General features: G+C 42.3%; 2 protein-coding genes across 10 annotated transcripts; both read left to right on the forward strand.

Moving 5' to 3' along the window:
• The first annotated feature begins 185 nt into the window (after positions 1–185).
• Positions 186–18,945, forward strand: LOC115516181 (ribonuclease 4). Of its 5 annotated transcripts, none has more exons than XM_030318617.1 (3): positions 363–452; positions 14,419–14,562; positions 17,694–18,945. In XM_030318617.1, exon 3 carries the CDS (start codon positions 17,711–17,713, stop codon positions 18,146–18,148), a length of 438 nt encoding a protein of 145 aa, XP_030174477.1. In that variant the 5' UTR covers positions 363–452; positions 14,419–14,562; positions 17,694–17,710; the 3' UTR covers positions 18,149–18,945. The 5 variants fall into 5 exon arrangements, with proteins under 5 accessions (XP_030174476.1, XP_030174477.1, XP_030174479.1 ...); XM_030318619.1 differs by having other exon boundaries at positions 370–452; positions 14,426–14,562; XM_030318616.2 differs by lacking the exon at positions 14,419–14,562 and having other exon boundaries at positions 186–452.
• On the forward strand, positions 365–12,549 carry ANG (angiogenin). 5 transcript variants are annotated; one of them, XM_030318612.1, is made up of 3 exons: positions 386–452; positions 3,971–4,040; positions 11,920–12,549. In XM_030318612.1, exon 3 carries the CDS (start codon positions 11,938–11,940, stop codon positions 12,376–12,378), a length of 441 nt encoding a protein of 146 aa, XP_030174472.1. In that variant the 5' UTR covers positions 386–452; positions 3,971–4,040; positions 11,920–11,937; the 3' UTR covers positions 12,379–12,549. The 5 variants fall into 5 exon arrangements, with proteins under 5 accessions (XP_030174470.1, XP_030174472.1, XP_030174473.1 ...); XM_030318610.1 differs by lacking the exon at positions 3,971–4,040 and having other exon boundaries at positions 365–452; XM_030318613.1 differs by lacking the exons at positions 386–452; positions 3,971–4,040 and adding an exon at positions 6,891–6,946.
• Positions 18,946–23,983: the final 5,038 nt, after the last annotated feature.

Consider the following 23,983-nt stretch of genomic DNA (forward strand, 5'->3'; position numbering starts at 1 on the left):
TTCGGAGGGACCGCCTCGCTCCTGGGAGCGGGGACCGGTGTCCCAAGGCCCGCTGTCCCCGGAGGTCGCGTCCTAGAGGCCGCGGCGCGTGGGGCTCGGGGCTCCAAGGCCCTCTCCTTTTCCAGGCAGGGACCTGCCCCCAGCTCCTGCTCCAGAGGCAGGTCCCGGCCGGAAAGGCCCGCTCGGGGAAACAGGGCGCGGTCCCAACTGCACAGAGGCTCCAACGCCGTCCTCCTCCCCGCCCCCTTTCCGCTGCATCCCCCGCCCGTCGGTGTAGCAGTGTACACAGTCGCAAACTGACCCCACCCAGGATCCAAAACAGGATTCAAAAAAACGTCTTTGCGTTTTCTACCAGCTCCCTATCCTCAAACAAGGGGAGGGGAAGAAGCCGGTGAGAAAAACCTCTCTTTCCGCCGCCCTGCGAGTTTCTGCAGCCTTGCTCCGAGGCCGAGGTGGGTTCACATTCCGCTCCTCCTTGTCAGTAGTTTTACCAAGAGCGTTTTGGCCCGAGGAGCCCCTTCTTAGAAGAGTCAGTGTGGGGCTCTTCGGGGAGGCGTTTGCGGAATCGGGTTGGAGCTGCTGAGGAATGGGAAGGAAGGTAAAAGTCCTGTTCTCGTACGACTTAGCCAGTCTACATTCCCGCCCTGAGGTTTACTTCCCGCAGCTGAGCAGAGATGGCAGCATGACAATCTGTTGCCTAGAATGTGGGCTCAGAGGGGGACCACAGAATTGGCCGACAGAATGGAGGCGGGGAGTGGGGGGCGGGTAGGGGGGAGCCTGCACTTGCTCAAACCTAAGGATTCTTTACCTGGTACCCAGGTGGATCGCCAGATTGATGAAGCAGGCCTTGTTCTTTTTTGCCGGCATAACTGGCACTTGGGGCTGATGTTTTCATTTTCTGGTTACTCACATCTGTCTCCTCACCCTTAACCCACCCTCAGCCAGGGCTGAACTTCTTGGAGACACTGCAAACAACCTCTAACCCAAGCTTTCTTACTAGAATGTTGGGATCCTTGGCCTTCTTACTCTGAGACAGCATGTCATATGGTAACACATGGTAACACATGGGCGAAACAGAGCACCTTTATTTAGGAAGGACAGTAAAAACAGTTTTAGCACCATGCCAGGGACTAGGGAAATCGCAAATGAGGCAAGACCCTCCCTCTGTGTTGCTAAGAACCTTATAATCAAGTCATAAATGTAATCACTAGAAACGCAAGTGACATAATTACCTGAATAGCACTGGCCAACTAACCTCCCAGAAGCAGCCTCAGGTATTCAAAGAACTCCTTAACTACAGTTACTAACTAGTTAGTGCCGAAGGACAATTTTGATACACTTTATTTTAAGCAACTCTTTTACAGATAAAGAGGGAGTAAAATATTTTTGAAATTCATGGAAATAGTCAATAGGTTTCCCTTAAACAACAACTTTCAGTGGCACCTTTAAAATAAGCTTTAATTTTCTAGAAATTGCTAGTGTGGAATACGAAAGCTGTGCGGTGTGTTGGAAAGCTTCTAGGTCCTGGAACACCAGATGTTCCTTGGAGAATGCATGTTATCTTTCTCTGTTCCTCAGTTTCCTTATCTGTAAAATGAGGGCTTGATAGTCCTCCAGGTCTCCCTCTTTCTTATTCTAGGACATCTTGGGGTGGCAGTGTGTAAATGACCCTTATATAAAAGAGGGTACTCTAGTAATGTGGAGAAGAGCTGTAGTTTGGCAGAGAAGATGGGGAAAAACCATTCCAGGAAAAGAAGAATGTTTCTGGCTATTGTTGAAAGGGCAGATGTCAGGTTATAAGCAGGCAAAGGTAAGAGATTTGTCAAGCTATTGTTGGAAGCATTTGCCCATGCGATTCAGAAATTAAAGTAGATGGCTAAGAAAGTGGACCATATCAGGCCAGTAAAACCCCTCAGTAGGAGTTTTCACTTAATCCATATTTGAGCAAAGAGCAATTTCTGTTAATAGTAATTCTTAGAAGAACACCTTGAGATACCTGGGAGAGAGAATGGGCACAAAGCCCCACATTTGTTGACAGTACACGTGTAATTTTTGTCTTTGTTTGAAAATACACAGGCATGTAAGCAAGAGTGTGGCTTATTTTTCCCCAGTCATACTGCCCCCCCCACCCACCCATTCCTGGAGATTTGATCCTTCTTTTCATTGGAGCTTCATCCTCTTTTAACCATTACTTCTGTTAGTCAATAAGTTTCATGCTTATAAACCTAAAAAAAAGTTAGAGTTAAAACAAATTTAGAGATTAGTCATTTCTCTCCATCACCTAATTTTATAATTAGTGTTAAGGACAGAATTAAACATATGTACTCTGTCTAAAGGGTAAAGGACACCAGCACTTGAGTCCTTAGAAGGAGAACCCCAGGCTTCCTGTGTCTACATGCAAGGAAACTAGTGGCATGAAGAAGAGACACAAGAAAAATTTCAGGAAAAGGGGAATGACTTTCAAATTCAAGCTGTCAGAACATTTTTTAAATATATGAGTGGGTTTTTCTCAATTGACAATTACTTCACACCTATTAAAATTACTGAAAAAATATAGATATAATTCCTTGTTGTAGGTATTTAGAAATACAAATGAGTAAGCACTTAAATGCATTAAAAAAATTTTTTTTTATTTAAAAAAAAATTTTTTTTCAACGTTTATTTATTTTTGGGACAGAGAGAGACAGAGCATGAACGGGGGAGGGGCAGAGAGAGAGGGAGACACAGAATCGGAAACAGGCTCCAGGCTCTGAGCCATCAGCCCAGAGCCCGACGCGGGGCTCGAACTCACGGACCGCGAGATCGTGACCTGGCTGAAGTCGGACGCTCAACCGACTGCGCCACCCAGGCGCCCCTAAAAAAAATTTTTTTAACGTTTATTTATTTTTGAGATAGAGACAGAGCATCAATGGGGGAGGGTCAGAGAGAGGGAGACACAGAATCCAAAACAGGCCCCAGGTTCTGAGCTGTCAGCACAAAGCCCGACGCGGGGCTCAAACTCACAGATCATGACCTGAGCCGAAGTTGGCCGCCCAACCGACTGAGCCACCCAGGTGCCCCGCACTTAAATGCATTTTAATGAAATAGTCAAACTCCCCCCCCTCAAACCTTTCTTTTATGTTTTTCATCATAACCACATTGTGCCAAGCTGAAAAGAAAGGAAAAATCATGGGACCAAAAGCAAACCATTCACCATTCACCTAACTGGCTTTTTGCATTGTCACCTATGTGGGGGAGGGTGTTAATTCTCCCCAAGTTGTCAGGTGAAATACCACAGGCAAAGAAGGGACCTGGCTGTGTGCAGAGGCCTGAGGTTGCTCCCAGCAATACAGCATAAAGCTAACATCAGAGGCTGGTTTGGCCTGGTGCTTCAGGCCATGGGACTCTGTGTGTGTGTGTGTGTGTGTGTGTGTGTGTGTGTGTGTGTGAGAGAGAGAGAGTGTGTGTGTGAGTGTGTGCGCGTGCGCGCTCGCGTTTTAGGTGATTTATCAGAGAAGGATCCTGTTAATCAAGTCCTCTTGATCTCCACAGAGATCTAATTTTTTTTTAATATGTGTTTATTTTGAGAGACAGAGAGAGAGCAGGCAGGGGAGGGGCAGAGATGGAGAGAGAGTATCCCAAGCAGGCTCCACACTGCCAGCACAGAGACCAACAACATGGGCCTTGATCCCATGAACCGTGAGATCCTGACCCTCAGCCGAGCCGATATCAAGAGTCAGACGCTTAACTGGCTGAACCACGCAGGCAACCCATTAACAACTTTTTAGAACTCAGCTCTTCAGCGTCTCTTTAAATAGTGATATGTGATTAATTTAAAATAGGTACCACTCTCAAATATCAGGTTTGCCCACAAAAGGAAAGTGAGGACTAGGGCACCCTGATAGGTGCAGGTAGAGTCCCCACTCTGTGGGCCCCTTGTCTTGTTGATTCTCTTGGTACCTAACAGACTTTGAACTTTGGTATTTGGCAGAACAATCGTGTGGATCAGGGACACGCCTGTCCCTTCCTTTCCAGAGACTTCAGTAACCTTGAGGCACCAGGTACTGAGGGAGAGGCAGTTTGCGGTTGTGTGCTCGGCCCTTTTCTCACTTCCCCAGACTTTTTTCCTTTTAGCTCAGACTTTGGCACCAGACTTTTTCCTTTTAGCTCAGACTTTGGCTGGGGGGTGCCGGGAAAAGGGAAGAGAACAGGGGGAAAAAGTGAAGCTCTGGCAGGGCTGGGCCTCAACACAGCTGAAAAGCCAGTGAAGGTTGTCCTTTTCCAGGCTCTCCGTGTTGCCCACTCTTCTTCCTCCTCAAATCCTCAGGCCATTCCAGTTGCCTAAAACCATTCTTCAGCTGGGCCATAAAGCCCATGCCCAAGCATGTGTGAATCACAGACAGCTGTTTAAGGAGTTTATCCTCCTAGGAATTTTGGCATTGGAACAGGGACCAGTACCTAAGAAATGAAGGTCTATCCATGGGCTTTCAGGATTTACCAGTCAGCCAGAAGCAGAGCCTTCCTGGTAACCTTGGAAGCCTTCCTGCTCTACGTGGGAGTCAAGCCCGCCTTGTCCAGTAGCTGTTGCCAAACCCAATTGTGTTTGTAAGTCTTAAGAGAATCCAGGAGAGTTTGTGGTTGGGATTTCCAAAGTGAGATCATATGGTATATTTCTAGAAGCAATGAGAGGTAACAAAAAAGCTTGGGGACTAGGAGTCAGTCACTCTTTTAGATACTAAGAATGCAGAGATGAATGAAACCATTATTCTTCTCTCTAAGGATTCCATCTAATGCAGAGACAGAAATCATCAAAGGGTGATGGCTAACGACCTGTTTCCTAACCTGAAGTAAAGCCAGATCCATCCCACCCATGTTGTAAGAACTCCAGATCAGCTCGCATTCTTCCCTGAGCATTCCTGAAGTTCCCAGGGGGTGCAAACATGTTTGCAAACTAGCCCCTTTAGCCAACATAGTGAGGCTGCCATTTGGTTCTTTCTTACTCCAGCTCCCTGGGGGAGGTCTATCCCTGCCCTAAAAGGGTCCCATGCTGCTGAGAATGCTTGAAGATGCCAACACACAGTGTCCTCTTCCTTTTTGATAGAGCACATGGTCTGACCTGTTGCTGTAGTTCTTGTCCAGACTCGACTCACCTCTGTCTCAACAGGAGCCTCCTCCAGGAAGGTATTTTGCCTCCTGCCCCACCCCCTACACCACCTGCAGTCAACCATGTAGTGAACTTGTTTACAGTGGTTTGCTGTGTGCTTCCTGAATCTTAGAGAGATTTCATGAAACAACCTTGATTTTTATTGTAGAGCCCTCCCTGTAGGCCCAGGAGGCCAGGTCAGAGGGGATGTGAATGAAGCACACCATATTCCTTGCCCAACACCGGTCCACGGCCTTGGCATCTTTCTCCCACCTCTTATCATGGCCTTCTCTATGGATGAATCCATCCCTGGAGCGTCACAGACTCTGACACAAATAGGCTTCACTTGGGCTGACCCACTAGCTTTTCACCCACACCAGGACCCACCTGAAGTCTAGAGTCAGTTTGGCACCGCTGCTCCATGCTGGCCTCAGCACGGTGTGTCCTGGGTACAGAGAATCCCCCAAAGGAAGACGTGGGCAACTCCTCCTGGGATGGGTGTGACTGTGAAGCACCTGGCAGGACTCAGAGAAGGCGCCGCTCATGCTGAGTCTGGAAAGATGAGTAGATCCACTCCCCGAAGATGAGGGGTTTGAAGTCTGCCTAAACCATTCCCCTGCTGTTTGATCTGGGAGCTTCCCGGCTTAACGTAACACCTACCTCACACAGTCCTGGTGACAGTTAAATATGATCACGTATGTGAGAGCATCATAAAATGAAAGGCAATGACTGTAATTATTATGATTATTATGATGATTTCAAGTACAGTTATTTTATTGGCAGGCAGCCTGTCTTTACTGACACCTTCTCAAAGACAGGCAGGCAGAAAACAGGTGGGTGGATGACAAGAGAGGGTTGGGGATTTTTTAAAAAAGAGCCCTGTTGGAGATGCCACACCAGTGTAGATGGTTGCTGAGGGTCTGTGAAGCAGTTGGCAGCCTGCAGCTACCTGATATTTGAAACTATAGGATCTTTATAAAGTGACCCCAGTGACCTTTGGCTCAGTTGGCTTGTTTCTATTCAAGCAACAAATCCAAATCTGCTTTGTGAGTAGATGCAGTATCAGTGTTGCACTGATGGTGGAGATAAATTTCCCAACTGTGTTACAAGGAACAGAAAATTGAGTGCTTGCGATTTATCTCTTGTGAACAGGTTAGGATGAAAGGAAGGAGAAGCCCAGGAAATACAGCCAGGAAACTTCTGAGGGTTAGTAGCTGGAAGGTTCAGGTCACAGGCAGGGTATGAATAGCTGTCACGTAACCTTCTCTGGGAATACTTTCCTGGTTCTGTGAAGTTGATGAAATAGCCTACTTAGCATTTTTCATGAAACAAAATTATGTGGCTAAGAACAAAGGACAGTGAAACAGCATCGTCTTACTCTGGAGGCTTTCTCCAAGGCGGTTCTTGGAGATGGCCCATAGGATCAGAAACAACATCTTCTGGATCCAGATTACTGCATGTCCTGTCATGGGCAAGAGTCAGAACCACAGACATCAGAAATAGGCAGCTATGGGACAAAAGGCCATGTTTATCAAACTTGGCCTTCCAGAACAAATTTCTAATCCATTCAGGTGGATTAATATTTGACCCAGTCATGCCCAGGGAAAAGGTGAATGACTCTCCTTGTTTGTCCAAGAGCAGTGTCCTTGGTTTTCATGTCTCTGCCAGGATCAGAGATCTTTAGATCTAGTCTTCCCACCCCATTTATCTGATCACTATATAATCAGAACCAAAAGGAGCCTCTAGGTTCACACAGCTGGAACTCATCTCCAGGAACAAACAGCTGGAACCCATCTTCAGTTGGAGGGAAACTTCCAGACTTTTGTAAGATTCTTCCTCCTGGGTAATCTATTTTTCTGTTTGTTTATATGTATACTATTTCTAGACATCCATCCACTTCAGTGAAACCATTTTTTCCCTTTTAAAAACTCTTGGTCCAAGTTCACGAATTAAGAAGGAAATAAGTCAGATTCTAAAATGTAAAATGCAAACAGATTTCTTCTGGGATAGCCTGAATGTAGAAATAAAAGGAAATTAGTGATACTGGGAACAAGTGGAGATTTAGAAGGGATTCCTAAGTTGTGATAGAATCCCCACAGATCTGGGAAAAGCATTTGCTGAAGGGTATCTGGACCCCCACCCCTCCGCCCTGATGTCATATGTGGCTTAACAAGGAAAGAAACAGAAAGTATACTTTTACCTTTGTTTTCTTGTAATCTTTCCTGCTAATTCTTTCCTTAAGAAAGTTTTGGGTCTCTTTGAAAGCACAATAGAACAACACATGGCAAAAGCAAAAAAAAAAAAAAAAAAAGAAAAGGTACACTGCAGGTTGAACAGAAGAAGGAAGGAAAGGGGACAAGGGAGGAATATGCATTAGGTGTCCTGCTTCCACTTTGGAGAATATTGCCCTAGGACAAATAAAAGTGTGAGACCATATTTATGGAAGCTGTAACCATAGTCACTGATCATAAACTGTCTAGTTAACTCCCTAGTGAATAAAGTTTGATAGATCTCTTGAATACAAAGCATTGCCTGTGAGGAGAGAGAATATTAGTTTTTGTGAAGATTAAAGGATTGTTTGAGGTAGAAGGTAAAGTTAATCTAGAAAACAAATTGTGGGACAAATTCCAGTAAGAAAAATGTGATGGTTATGTGCTTGGGTGTGGAAGGACAAATGTGAATGAATTTGACCACCAGATCTCTGTACCCTTGGCCTGGGCAGATTTGCTTCCCCACCACAAATAATCTCTTACTTGTTTTCTCCCAATTCCATTTGACCTCTCTTTAGGGGAAGTTTAGTATTGAGTATATAAGTGAGGAAGTTTTGAGTGGGAGAGCAGATGTTGTTACTGGTGGCCCTAGTGTATACTTGCTAGGATTGGTTTCTGGGTGGCTGAGGGAGTTAAGATTGCAGTAAACCTGGGAAAACCTCAGCTAAGCTGTTACAGAATGAATGTACAAATGCTGCAAATCAGAAACAAAAATATTCCTTAACCTCTAAGGCTAGGACATGAGGGCCTTCAAGCTCCAACAAGCAAGCGGTTTTTTAGGATGTGAAGTTCCTGTGTCGTGTCAGTCCAATGTCTTAACTAGAGGTGGGCTGTAGGCTTGGCTTACACACCAAGCCTTAAGAGATGATGTGTCTCAGTCAACCTATCATCTGTTTCTTCCAGGTGGTGCCTTGTGCCACCAACTACACTTAGACACAAACTTGTCTCTGCAATTCCATCCTGGTGGAACTAGAAAAGGCTTTTATGCTTAATGAGAACCATGGAGAAAGAGGCATTTAGAGTTAGCAACCCTAAAAGTTTTACAGATGAATACGGTAGGCCTGGAGAGGAAAATGAAGTCAGCCATTAAAAACATAATTATTGAGGGTCTACCATGAGGCAGACACTGTGATTCAAGGTGACGAATATCGGCTCTGCCCTCCTATAGATTACACACCAGTAGGAAATACTGACAAGTAAACAGGTCATTGTTGGCCCAAGATCACATAGATAATGGCTTGGAAATGGCACCCATGAAACCTGACAAGAGATAACCTTTATTTTATTATATCCTTGTGGACAGATCAGCTTCGTGACTTTTGCTTTAACAATTATATCTAGTAAAGTGTCCTTGATCTTAATATCTAAAGCATAGAGTGTTTGGACAGACACTCTTGGCAGACCTGTCAGCTCATACTCCCTTCTGTGAGCAGTGATATCCCCACAGCCTGTTAACACTGGCACTTCCTACAAGCACCCATGGTCTCCTCCCCAGCGTGGAAACCCTTGGCAACATTCCTATCCACCACTGCCACCTAATGACTCTTTTGGGTACTACCAGCTCTGGTTCTACTTCCTGATTTTTTTTTTTTCTTTCTTTTTAACTCTGGGATTTCTCCCTCTCTGGCAGAGAGGTGTTGACTGTGTGGTCTCTAACGTCCCTTCTGTCTTGACATTCTACAATACCTTTGATGTTAGAAGGCATTGCTGAACAGGAAACTTAGTTGATTACAAGTCAATAAAACTTTGAAGAGGTCTTCCAAAAAAAACTAGAAAAAGAAAACACAGCCAGGAGAATGAAAAGCGCAATGTAAGTGTAAAGAACTTGGTAGATACTGTATTGGAGCAGCAACCATGTAGGAATACTTGTTATTCTTTTAGGAGTGGCTCTCCTCCCTGCAATGATGTGCCACTTTCTTGCTAAACTTCCAAGAACACAATTTCACTTGATTCTATTACAAATGATACTCTGTGTGCTTAATGGAAAACTTTTCAGCCGCTGGTTATTTCAGTATTGTAGAATGGTCAAAAGATTCCTCAGTGTCTAATCTGGTATTTTTCAGCAGTGTACCAAATTTGTTTATAGTTATTATGAAACAGACAAGGTGGATCAATGCCAAATGTTGATGAGAATGAGAGCTCACTTTGCTTACTCTGTCACATGCCTTCCATGTAACCAGCAAAACCCTGGATCATACTCCCAGGGCTGTTTAGCAACAGGCTTACTGCTAGGACCTATTGCCTCTGTAAGGTCTACCAAAATAATTTTATATGAAAATAATGTTTATTGACTTACACACAAAAAAGCACAACATAAAAATCAATAATTAATTTAATATCTATGATAATATACCATCTATTATTAAATTTAGTATTCAAAAGAATTATATTACATTCAAGAATAATTCAAAGGTCAAAATTTTCTCCCATTATGAGAATTTCTCAGTATGTGTGATGATTGCCAAAAAAACCTAGCTGTTCATAAATTAAATTAATTACTCACAGACAATTTGAAAAACAAAATTATAAAAATCAGTTTCAGATATTCAGTGAAAAGTCATTTTTTTTATTGTTGGATATGGGGCATTCACATGTATTTGATATAATGTGTAGGACTATGGTGTTTTTTTTTTTCTGACTTACGTAGAATCAAGATGATATTTTTCCTTAAATTTTTATTTAAATTCTAGATTGTAAACATATAATGTAATATTGTTTTCAAGGACTATGGTGGTTTTAAAAGGCACTGAATACTCTTTAAGGTTTTCTCCAAAGAACTAAAGGTATAGTCAGAAACTACTTGCTGCAAACACCAAATATCTTTCAATTCTCAAATCTACAAATTTCATAAGAAATACAATCTTAAAAGTCCATAAAGAATTTCTTCTCTATTTTGTTATCATCTATACTTGTTTAATTCTATTTTTTTTTCTTGAGAGAGAGAAAGAGAAAGAGAGTGCAAGCAGAGGGTTGGAGGGAGAGGGAGAGAAAGAATATTAAACAGGCTCCATGCCCAGTGTGCAGCTGGACATGGCTAGATCTCACAACCGTGAGATCATGACCTGAGCCAAAATAAGAGTTGGATGCTTAACCAACTGAGCCACCCAGGCGTCCCTAATCCTATTTTTAATTATCTATCACTGAGTAAACATCATGTTCCAGGTAAAAAGCACCTTGTTTACCCTGTGGGTGTGTTTGAGTGTCTGACACACCGCCCCTGGGATGTGTGAGTTCTACAGTTTGAGATTGACAGCTCCTGAGAGAGAATGGTGGCGATCCTATTCTCCTTGTTCTTCCTCTGAGAAAAATTTGAGAAATCATCGCAGCAAATCGTAAGGCCTTTGACTTGAAAAAGTCTAAGGAGGGGTGCCTGGCAGGACTCTTGATCTCAGGGTTGTGAGTTTGAGCCATAGAGTTTAAGGGGGGAAAAGTGTCTAAGGAGTTGTTTTTATTTTGTTTTTGTTTTTATCACAAGGTAACATCATTTGCCTGTGTGTAACAGTCTGCGTACACGTGCAGGAAAAATTAGAAAATATTCTCTGAGGGGCGCCTGGGTGGCTCAGTCAGTTAAGCGTCCCACTCTTGATTTTGGCTTGGAGCCTGCTTGGGACTCTGACTCTCTGACTCTCTCTCTCTCTCTCTCTCTCGCAAAATAAATAATTTTTTTTAAAAGAAAATGTTATCTGAGAATGATTCAAAGTGTCCCCAATGCATAAAACAACTGAGGATAAGCTTTTATTCTTCTTCTTCCAGTCCTAAGAGTTGACCCAGACCCAATTCCAAGCATTACATGGGTTCTTCCATGTTCCTCCCTGTTCGTTCTAAATAGCACCTCATAATTCCACCTTTGGCCATGAAACACCTACTTCTTGGGGAACTAGGTCTGCCTCCTTTCTCCTGAGGATAAAACTGCTCTCAATTGCTCTCCTCATAGCCGGCTTACTAACTGACTTGAGTATCTGACATCCTGTCTTCAATAGTCCTCTGATCGACCCTTCCCTGGGCTCAGGGTTCCCTCTAAGTACCCCTTCTTCATAGCTCTCGCCTCCTATTTTACTGTCTCATCTCAGGAAATTGGAGCTCCGTCCCCTCTCCCTGGATGCACCATCCTCTTTCAGGGAGGCATTTGGTGTATCTTGATGGTCTTTGTGTTCCAGGACCTAGCACAGTGTCTGGTACCCAGTAGGGACTTACATAAAGGTTGTTAATATGTTAATCAGTGAAGTAAAGAATGTGGATGGATTTTGTAATGCTGTGATTGATAGAAAGGTAAATAGCGATCCTAAGGGATAGGAAAGAATGGTTGGGGCAGGGAGTTGTGTTCAGGAAACTTTTAATTCGACTTTGCAAAGGAATGGACTGATGAAACGTTTGAGATTAATGAAGAAGGGAAAAGAAAAGATGTATTTAGGTGACTGAGGATACCTGATTCTAGGAGCTCTGTCAGAGAGGAAAGTCCCTGTCCTTTTAGCCTAATCTGGCAATGCCATTCTGTGCCCCGACCACACCTCCTTTTGCCCTTGGCAGGAGCCCCTGTTGGAAGAGATGGTGATGGGCCAGGGCCCCCTGTTGTTGGTCTTCATGCTGGGTCTGGGTCTGACCCCGCCAACCCTGGCTCAGGATGACTCCAGGTACAAACACTTCCTGACCCAGCACTATGACGCCAAACCAAAGGGCCGGAATGACAGATACTGTGAAAGCATGATGGAGAGACGAGGCCTGACCACACCCTGCAAAGACACCAACACCTTTATTCATGGCAACAAGGGCAGCATCAAGGCCATCTGTGGAAATAAGAATGGAAACCCTTACGGAGAAGCTTTAAGACTAAGCAAGTCTCCTTTCCAGATCACCACCTGCAGGCACGTAGGAGGGTCTCCCCGGCCTCCCTGCCGGTACAGAGCTACACCAGGCTTCAGACACATTGCTGTTGCCTGTGAAAATGGCCTGCCTGTCCACTTTGATGAGTCCTTTTTCCGTCCATAACCAGCAGGCCACAGCTGGCTCTGCTCCCCTTTCCTTGCATTTCCCTCCACACCCCAGAACAGTGGTGGCAACATTCATTGCCGGGGGCCCGGAGAATGACCTGCCTGGATCTCTTGCTTTCCTTTTTACAACATGCTTAAGAAATAAAAATGACTCTGAAATCAGTAAGAATCAAAGTCTTCTCACTGATTATTGGCCTATAAATCTATTAAAACCCCATTTTCTCTACTCAGCTGCTCCCTGAGAGGATTGGATACAATAGAAATGCCCTTTTCCTTATCAGTCAGTTCCTCATTAGTCAGTAGGGAGGTGGACTTTACCTTTGTGTAAAAAGAAGGTGGTTAAATTCATCTTACAGAAAGAACTAGGAAAATTCCAGGGCTTATGGCAACTAAGCAGAATTTTCAGAAGGGGCAAATAATAAGCCCAATATTACTTTTACAAATGTTAAACCTTGAGAAAAGTTGAGGACTAAATACCAACAGATTAATCACACTTTCTCTCTTTCCCACACTCATACATGTAACCCTGCATCAATACCAAAATCCATGCAGAGTAGACACCTCTTATCTTAAGCAGGAGCTAATTTTTTTATGTTGCCTTGAATGGAATACTCCCCGGATATTCTCATGGCTATTTTATATAAAGATCAAAAAGTGATTACTTTATCATTCATTCATTCATTATTACAGTCTTTTCTCCCTAATCTCTTACTTTATCAAATAATGTCTGGCAACTGTGAGATCTTTGGGAAGGCACAGAAAGATTCCAAGCTTATTTTTTATTCTTCTTCAACTAGATTTGGTTTTCAAGTAAACAGAAACTTAAGTTAACGACATTCTCTTTGTAAAATATACTTATCAGTCCACAGGTTAAGTGATTAACTTCCTGTTAACCTAATTCCTATCAACAGGTGTCTCAATATTTTATTTAGAAAGCAGTTGATAAATTACAGTTATAAATTACAGTTTGCCATCTTGTGAATGTATAACTGTCGTGGTCACACTATCCCCAGTGGTGGCCTCCCCTGCTGCCCACATTGCTCTTAAATGGGCCAAAAACCCTGGTTTCTCAATACTCGGGTTATAGATCAGTGTCTAGGTGCCATCTGGGAGAGCCCAGCCTCCCTGAAAATATTCAGATTTGGGGAGGAAGTGATGGAGAAGTAGGTTACAGGTGTATACTCAGCACATGAATCTGTCCGCCTTGAGTTATCTATTTCAAAATTAAAAACACTGTCATTAGAGAGAAGAATTTTCCGAACCTCTCTTATTAGAAAATGTGCCTTATCATAAAATCTCAAAAACTCCTTAAAGAGTAAGAAAATTCCAATTTGTGGTAAAACATTTGGACGCTTTCTCAGGGTCTCCAACCAGTACTATATCCTTGATATGAGGCAAAGTGACTTCCATACAGATCATTGCCCCTCTCTTGATATAGAAGGTTAAAGGCACAGACCATTATTATATTGATCACACCATATCTGAGAAAACTCATGTCTTCTCCAAACATCTGCTTAGAGCATTACCATTGCAAACTCTGCTCTAGTGTTGGGTCAAATGACTGTTTCCCCGGAGATGACATGGCAACGGGCTGTGGGTGCTTCCTGTCCTGCTTTTGGAGCTAGTAGCAGCTTGGTGGCCAATCCTAGCCCTTTTTGCTCTGGGTCTCTTGTTCTCTCACCGTCAAAAGGTGTTTAGAATGAAATGTCAAGTCACAGGCAAGTCATTTCATCTGGAGTGAATCATTTGAGGAGTTGCAGTACTGGTCAGCTGTACTTTACTGACTTTGCAAGGGAAAGAGAAGAAAAACTTCAAAAATGTCAAGTCCTTTGAGGAATGGTCACATTCAAGGAAGAAACTTCAGTGCAATTTGGACAGGACAAATTTCTCTAGAGACACAGCAGAAATGCTAGTAGGTGAGATATTTCAGCTTAAAAGGGGCCTTGTAATTTCTTGGGAATAAAGGTACTCTACAAAATAAGGGGGAAGGGATCCAAAGTGTATGCAGTTTGGTGCAGTTATTCATTATTTTTATCAGATTGAAGGAAGCAAAGGAAAACAAGAGGAATGGAAATTATGAAAAGATCATTTCCAACATTTACTAAACACTATCATGGGCTGGGCGTTGTGATAAGCACTTGACATTGATTTTATCATTAATTCTTCATAACATCTCTAAGAGGTGGGTATTACCATTATGCTCATTTTACTTACGAGAAAATAGGCTGAGAGATTAAGTAATTTCCCCAAGGTCACACAGTTAATGTGGCAAAGGTAGGCTTTGGGGATCACCATATAGAAATTAGTTCTTATTGAGAGTCAATCTGGTGCAGTGGAGAAAGACTTTGGGACAAACTCTGACCAAAAACTATGTGTTGGGATGATTCAGGCATCATTTGATTTTCTGTAGTACCTAGCACCCTGAGATGTACCCATTGACGTCTACATTGGACTTCGGTTCGCAAATATTTTCCCATGTCTTGTTAAATCAGTTCGTTATTGTGGCTGAAGCCAGTTTGTTCTTATATGAATAGTTCAAGTTTTCTCTGTAGTCAGTTATTTTGCTGAACCATGATCTTGGTCACAAAGAAGGATGAGAGAAAGTAGACAGAACTGTGCAAGATGAGAGGTGCAAGATCAGATCTGGGAAAAACAACCCAAAGTACGTCATTGTGATGAAGCCATTACCCAAGTGCTAAGTGTGCCTTCAGAAGTTGTATCCATGGGTGCTGGGGTGAGGAGTAAATTGAGCATCATTTCTCCCATCCATCCTTCTTCCCATGACTCCTTCACTTCCCTCTCTTCCTGACTCCATCTCTCATATCAGCTGCAGGCACAGCAATATGACATAGAGCTTTACAACTTTCTGTGCACAGGCAAAAGGTGGCTGTGAACATAGAAGGTGGCATGTAAAAGAATGACGGTTATGTTTCATCCTGTCATTACCACTAACCAAAGTGTAGGCTTTAGGTGGAACAGATCGCAGGTCCCTCATCAGCCTTTTCAGTCACTTACACGCGTGATCCGGCATCAGGAAGCAGCACCTTTGCAAACAAAGGCCAGTAGTGCCCATATATGTCAACCCAGGGGTTCAGCTGAGGCCAGCCCTTGGACTGCACATGTAGAAATGGGCCAGTCTTCCTCAAAAAAATTGCCTTTGCTATTGAGATGCTCACTCCCTGTTGAATTGGAGATTTTTTTTTCCCCTCTACTGAGTCAACCCTGCCTCATCATAAGAGTCAAGTAGTTCACAGTTTGAGTTCATGTCAGTCCCAGACTGACAGCCAGAAGGCAGCATCTAGCTAGTGAGTTAGTGTGGTAAGTGACTCCCACCTCCACTCCCACCCTATTCCACCCCTGATTACATTCTGTTGCTAGAGAGAACCAACTCTGAGCACAAACATCTATAGTACCTTGGATATTTGGGACGTGGGGTGGGAGAGGCAATTAGAAGATGGCAGAAAGAGTACAGATTTTAGAGCCAGATAGGCCTTGGATTCCTTTCTTTAATTAGTCCCTAGCAGCAATGTTCTGAAACTATATCACAATGCTTTCTTTGTCATTGCTCCAGAGGTGTTTGTTTGTTTGTTTGTTTGTTGACTCTGTAAAATAAATGTTTATTTCCCACCATCAAGAGGTGCCAGCACAAAGATCCTGCAGCCAGAGAATACAGAGAATTACCAACAGCTATTGACAAGACAGGCAGAGCATCAAGGATAGATGCAGGACAATGGAGTATATCAGCAGGGCCTAGTTTTTTGGGTTGTACATAGAAACAGAAAAAGAAAACCCCACAATCCACATCCTTTTTTGTGGACATTGTGCTATTTATATTTCTTTCTTTATTTTTAAATGTTTATTTATTTTTGAAAGAGTGAGAGAGAAAGAGAGAGCATGAGCAAGGGAGGGGCAGAGAGAGGGGGCACAGAGGATCTGAAGCAGGGGGCTTGAACCCATGAACCGTGAGATCATGACCTGAGCTGAAGTTGGATGCCTAACCGACTGAGCCACCCAGGTGCCCCTAGATTTTTTTTTTTAACTTTGTTTTAAATGTTTTATTTATTCTTGTGAGAGAGAGACAGAGTGTGAGTGGGGTAGGAGCAGAGAGAGAGGGAGACATAATCTGAAGCAGGCTCTGAATCTGAGCTGTCAGCCCAAAGCCCGATGTGGGACTTGAATCCACGAACAGTGAGATCATGACCTGAACGGAAGTGGGACGCTTAACCGACTGAGCCCCCCAGGCCCCCCAAGATTTATTTTTTTTAATGTTTCTTAGCTTATTGGTTAATTCCACAAGCCTGGAAAACACCTTCGCGCTCTATATACATTTCACTTCATTTTTTCACAAGCTCATGCATTTCGTTTATTAGTTTATTCAGCCAATATTTACTACCTTTAGTGCACTGAGACTTGATACTCTGCTTTTGTAGGGTTCCTTTATATAATATTAACAGGATTTCCAAAAGGCCCTGATTTTAATATCATAGGAGAATAGCCAGTTAAGAGGAAAATTAAATATTAATACTAATACTAATACTAATACCTAATACTGCCCCAACCTCTTTTCTGTACTTCTTCAATTCCAGATATAAGGAATTAAAATCAGTTCATCAGCTTTCTTTGACATATCTTGAGTCTAGTGGCACCTGGGTGGCTCAGTCAGTTAAGTGCTAAGTGTCTGACTCTTGATTTTGGCTCAGGTCATGATCTCACAGTTCATGAGTTCATGCCCCCATCAAGCTCCGCAATGCCCATGCAGAGTCTACTTGGAATTGTCTCTCTCTCTCCTTCTCTGTCTGCCCCTCCCCTGCTCTCTCTCAAAAAAAAAAAAAAGAGAAGAGAAGAGAAAAAAGACATATTCTGAGTCTATCCAAATTTTTGGGAATCAGAGTCTCCAGAGGACTCAACACTCCAAAGATCACATGACTGGAGAATTACCTCAAGAAATAGTCAACTCCAGTTTCACTTAGCTCTGCCTTTTCTTCCTGTTCACGCTCTAACCATACAGGCCAGATACAATGGACAGCCACCCGGTCAGTGTCCATCCTGAGTTATTGTGCTCAGTGCAGCAACTTCTCTCCATAAAAGAGAATGACTCTTGCTTCCAGAAAAAGCCATGTTTACATACTCTTTGCTCTAGCAAAAGCAAGACAAGAAAAGTCGTGAGCAGAGAAGAGTGAGGAGCTGATAAGGTACAGATAAGGAGGAAAGAGGAGACTAGAGTTGAGGAAATGACAGTTTGCCATTCTCTTCACCTCTCTCCAGTGCCCAAATCTTACCTTCCTTTCTCCTTCCCCTTGGGCTTCTCTCTAGGCATCTCCAAGGTCGTGATGGCTCTCCAGAGGATTCATGCATTGCTTCTGCTCTTGCTGCTGACCATGCTGGGGCTGGTGCAGCCCTCCTATGGCCAGGATCGCATGTACCAACGATTCCTGCGGCAACATGTGGACCCTGAGGGGACAGGTGGCAACGATGCCTACTGCAACTTGATGATGCAAAGACGGAAGATGACTGTGCGTCAGTGCAAGCATGTCAACACTTTCATCCATGAAGACATCTGGAACATTCGTAGTATCTGCAGCACCACTAATATCCAGTGCAAGAATGGCAAGATGAACTGCCATGAGGGTGTAGTGAAGGTCACAGACTGCAGGGAGACAGGAAGTTCCAGGACCCCCAACTGCAGATATAGGGCCTTGGCAAGCACCAGGCGTGTGGTCATTGCCTGTGAGGGTAACCCCGAGATGCCTGTGCACTTTGACAGATAGACACCATCCTGCAGGGGTGACAACCCAGCCCTTGGCCTTCAACTTAATGCATAAACTGCAATGAGTAATGCATTTGAGCTGCCCCAGGCTCTGTCTCCTCTACTTCTTATTCTTTTTCTCTTTATAACCCATTCTGTTAAGCACATTGTATCAAAGAGAAATGGAGACATAAAATGAGGCTGGGCTTTTCTATAGTAAACTTTTTTGCTTGCTTTTATCATACTGGTCAGTTGAGCTCTCTCATCAGATCCTATCCTCTGGAATTTAGTCATTATCTGTATTTATATAGCACTTCAAGCATTTCAAAGTGCTTTCATCTAAATTATCTCATTTTAATAGCACAGCACTCCTGTAATGCTGCCTGTTGTATGTAGGAGCCCAAAGTTAAGAGATTTGCTGAAGACCATGAAGTTAGTGGAATAACTGAGACAGAAATCCAGTTGAACTGACTACCAATCCAGGGCTTTCTCCACTTCATCACAAGGAGCGTTTTGAAAGTAACTGCTTTTTGTTGTTTCCCAGAGTCAGCTGTTGGGAGAAGCATTACAAATTTGGAAATGTATGCTGGCAAATGAGAACTCTATCTGTGTGATTTGGCTCCCTTGTTATGCTGGGCTCTAATAAGATCAGGAAATGATGCGAGGAATTTTCTTTCTCTCTCTCCGCGACTTTTGAATCACTCTAATAAGTCAGAATATTAAAAATGTACTAGATCATTTATGACTTATTCACTCTTCCTGACTGAAATGTTTTTCATGTTTTCCTTGTAATAAAGGACATAAACTGCAGGTATCTGAGAAGGCTGTGCTGTCGTTCTTTTGGGGGGATTATTTTTTCCCTTCTGGGTAGGGAATAATTCTTTGCATTCTTAAGTTTATAAGTATGCACACACCTTAATATCCTCAAAAACTCTGGTCAAAGACTAATGCCTATCAGATCCATGACCATGACACAGAAACCTTTGTCTCATTTACTCAGAGGAAGAGACCCCTCTCAATTCTTAAATCCTTTCCTTCTCCCTCTGACTATTTTAAACAAACTGGGGAGAGGTATGAAGATGCTAGGGCTAAAGAAAGGAAGTGTGTGTGTGTGTGTGTGTGTGTGTGTGTGTGTGTGTGTGTTTGTAAGGATAAACTGAAATCATTTGAGTTACAGCAGATACAGAAAGAAATCACTTTATAAATGGATTTGGTATACATATACATTGTGAAATAATCACTACAATTAGGCTAATTATCAAATCTGTCACCTCACTGTTTTGTGTGTGTGTGGTAAGAGCACTTAGGATTTATCCCGTTAGCAAATTTCAAGTATATAGTACTATTTCGCCACCTGTTAAACAAAAAAATTAACTGAGTAAAAATTTTTTAGCTTGTGTATTTATTTTTAGTAATCTCTATGCCCAACATGGAGCTCAAACCCACAACCCCAAGATCAAGAGTTGTATACCCCTCAGACTGAATCAGCCAGGTGCCCCTTAACGGAGTACATTTTGAAGATCTTATTGGCTTTACTCAATGATTCATGGATCAGGCAGCATCCAGTCTAACAGATAGAAAGGAGCTCCAAGGAGCTATACAAAATTAAAGACTTTTATAGGCAGGAGGAAGCGGGAACAAGGATGTTATACTAGGCAAAAAAGCAGGTCCTATATTGCAAGGTAACTTTCTTTAAGGGAGTGGTAGGAATCTATTAGGCAGATTGTTTAACTAGTGCATCAAACAATTTCTGGTTTCTGGGAGAGCCAAAACTAGTTTAAGTCTCAATTTGATGATGTGGGGCTTAGCATAAGCAACTCCATTTTGGGCCTGTTATCTTGTTTTAACATATCTACAGTCAGTATGCTATACATCAGATCTCCAGAACTTATTTATTCATGATGAACATCTCCACATTTCCCCTACCCTCCCAAGCCCCTAGTAACCACCACTGTACTCTGCTTCTATGAGTTTGACTATTTTAGATTCCACATATAAGTGAGATCATACAGTATTTGTCTTTCTGTGTCTAGGTTATTTCACTCAATATAATGTCCACCACGTCCATCCATGTTGTCAAAAATCACAGGATTTCCCTCCTTTTTAAGGCTGAATAACATTCCATTGTATATTAATACCACATTTTCTTTATCACACACTTTCCTTATCCATTCAACATCACTAACCATCAGGGAAGTGCAAATCAAGACTGCATTGACATATCACCTCACACCTGTTATAGGATGGCCATCATAAAAAATAAAAATAATAATAGGTGAGTGAAAAGTGCCAGACAATTAGCTTTTTAAATTGTAACAGAGGTGCCTGACAGTAAGCTTTTGATTGCCAAGGCATCCATTCCAAAGACATCCATCTCAAATAAACATACCGCTAGCTTTACAGCTAAAAAAGGAGCTATGCTGTCCCACCCATGAACTTCCCCTTTTAGCCCTGGATGGCCTAGATAACTGACCATTTGTGTGACCCTGCTTTTCCTTTCCCAAGCTTTAATTCCCCCTCTTATATTTTAAATTCACCAATAAAAACTAAACTCTCAAAATTGTAGGCATACCACCCATGACTCCAACAAAGGCAGAGTCTGCACACTCCTTCTCTACACAAGAGCTCACTGTATGACTTTGAGTGTGCCATGTACCTTCCAGAATATATGATTAATAAGCTTTGTTTTTTCCAAGTTCACAATGGTTGTTGCTGAGATGTATCCTGCCATCATAATAAGAGCCACAAGGGCCAGTCCGCCCACAAGATTGGCTCTGGTTGGGGAAATGTCTGTGGGGGCTCAACACAAATCATGCAGGCAATGTACATGCCTCCAGGGATCCCTAGTTGATGACATCACGATACAAGAGCTGAGTCCAAGACAAAAGAGTGAGGATATACAGAAAAGAGAACCCTGCTAACTACTGGTGGGAATGTAAACTGGTGCAGCCATTATGGAAAACAGCATGAAGACTCCTCAAAAAATTAAAAATAGAACTATCCTTTGATCCAGAAATCTCATTTCTGGGTGTTTATACAAAGGAATTGAAATCAAGATCTCAAAGAGATACCCACACCTTTATGTTCATTGCAGCATTGTTCACAGTAGCCAAGACAGGGGAAAAAAACAAAAGGAGCTTCAGCAGAAAGAAATCTTAACTGAATTTCCATCATTTGACTAAAGCAGAGCCTCCTAAAAAAATGGCCACCACTAACTTCCCTCCAAAGCAGTCTCCAGACAGGAGGTGTTTCAAAAAAACTGTGTAGAGTTGCCTGGGTGGCTCAGTCAGTCGAGCATCTCACTTTAGCTCAGGTCAAGATCTCACAGTTCTTGAGTTCAAGCCCCACATCAGGCTCGCTGCTGTCAGCACAGAGTCCGCTTCAGATCCTCTGTTCCCCTCTCTCTCTCTGTCCCTTCTCAGCTCATGCATGGCTCTCTCTCAAAAATAAATAAATAAAATGTCAAAAGAAAGAAAGAAAGAAAGAAAGAAAGAAAGAAAGAAAGAAAGAGAAAAAGAAAGAGGAAGGGAAGGGAAGGGAAGGGAAGGGAAGGGAAGGGAAGGGAAGGGAAGGAAAGGAAAGGAAAGGAAAGGAAAGGAAAGGAAAGGAAAGGAAAGGAAAGGAAACTGTGTAGATGAGGTTTATCAGAACCCTTCATTTGTCTTCCCTAAAAGCCCATTTGTTTTTCCCTTGGAAGTCTTTCCCCACTCTTTTTCCCCTAACTAAGTTGGTTTATAAACTTCTATCTCTAGCTGGTCAGTGAACCTCTTCATCACAATGCATGTGTACAATTAAACCTGTTTTCTTTTTTTCCTGTTAATCTACCTATTTTCCTCCCAAAGATGTGTTTGGAAATGTATATTTAGAGTGAGGAGGAAGGATGAGAAAAGAATTCTGTCCTTGGCTCAATCCAAGTAGTCGTGAGAGTCGGTAAGTAAAAGAAACAACCTGAGGTGCCTGGTTGGCTCACTTGGAAGAGCATACAACTTTTGATCTGGGGGTCATGAGCTTGAGACCCATGTTGGGTGTAGAGGTTACTTTAAAAAAGGCAACCTTAAAAAATAAATGAATAAAAGAAACAACCCATGCTGGGCACATAACTCACTTGTGGAATTTACCATCGACTCTTGTCTGTATGCCCTCTGCTTATGTTCTACTGACCTTCAATCCTTCAGTAATGTATCAGACCCTGTATTACCTACTGTTTTCAAGTGTAGAGGTAGCAAAATTTTCCCTCCTTCGTTTCCAGGTTCTTTGACTGTTGTGACAAATAAACTGGCATAAAGCAAATTAGCAAGAGAAATTATAAGAGAAGTATTAAGGCACAAGTGTATTTCTGCCTGAATGTGTTTTTACTGAGACTTCAGAAATTCATCCAAAGCCTAATAAAAATAATGAATTGTCTTTTTTTTTCTTACATACCATTTCTCTCTGCATAAATAGTTATGGAAGATTTTAATTAGAACATTATGAATAATAAAAGATAACATTTATCACAACTGTCCAGACAATCAAGATGGGGTTAATTATGGAAAGGCTAGAACAAAGCATTTTATTTGTCTCTCATTTAAGAATTCCCAGGTAAGTGGTATAAGTTATTTAGGAATCCCATTTCTTCTGTTACATTACTCTGCCATCCCCAAGGGGAGAGGTGTTAAGCTCAATTGTATCATACACCCCTTTGGCATTCTGGTGAAGCCAATGAATGAGAATAACAATAATAATTAAGAACAAGAGAATATTTTTAAATGCACAAAATAAAATACATTGGATTTTAAATGAAATTAAATAAAATATTTAAAGTTTGTGATATAGTAATATATGTGTTTATTAGTGCATTAAGTAATAATATCTAAAGGGGGTCTAATCACTACTGTAGTTTTGAGTATGATCAGTGCAAAATATTTTGAGATATTTGCAATGACTATAAACTGATATCAAAGATTTCCACTGTTTTTAATTCAAAAGTGAATAATTGTTTTTTTGTTTTTTGTTTTTGTTTTTGTTTTTTAATTTTATTTTTTTACAGTAATCTCTACACCCAACATCAGACTCGAACTCGAACCCCAAGATGAAGGGTCACGTGCTGTATCGACTGAACCAGTCAAGCGCTCCCAAAAGTGAAAGAATTGTTAAATTTCAGTTGCAGGTTAGTGAAAATAAAGATGTTAATTTTCCCCCCTGTGAAAATAAAAAGGAAACCTGGTTTAGAATGGCGTGGGGAGGCCAGCAGGGGGCGCTCTCATACCCTGCCACTCACGTCAATTACAGATCCTACTTTGCAAGTCTTAATACTTTACAATCCCAGCAGGAAGATAGGCTTTCCCTCCCTACTAGGGAACAGCCCAGCCAATTAAGACTGTCACAACCCAGCCAATGAAAAGCCATTACACCTCCAATTCCTAGTTTACGCCAATGGACTGTTTATAACAGGCTTCCAAACTTCTTCCTTTCCTCTAGAAACAAGTGTTCCTCTCCTTTGTTCAGGGGACTGGCCTATGGTTTTGCTGTAGCTTGCTTGTCCTTGATTATAATTCTCTGCTATTCCTGAATAAGCCCATTTTTGCTGGTAGAATAACTGGTAGTTTTGTTTTTTAAGGTTGACACCCCATACCAGTTCATGGATCCTATAAATTCCATTCCTGTGGTTCTTGGAAGCCCCTGGATTCCAGGTTAAGACACCCTGAGACATAATGATCATCTGCATGAGAAAATTTATCACTATGTTTTTGGGAAACAGCTGTACCAAAACACTGAAAAACTGAATAATGGTCAAGAAAAGGATATATCAAGGAATTAATAGAAAGGAGCTAAAGTCAAGGAAAATGTTTAAAGAAAGAATATAATTAACAAATGG

Source organism: Lynx canadensis, chromosome B3, assembly GCF_007474595.2.
Source record: "Lynx canadensis isolate LIC74 chromosome B3, mLynCan4.pri.v2, whole genome shotgun sequence".
Lineage (NCBI taxonomy): Eukaryota > Metazoa > Chordata > Mammalia > Carnivora > Felidae > Lynx > Lynx canadensis.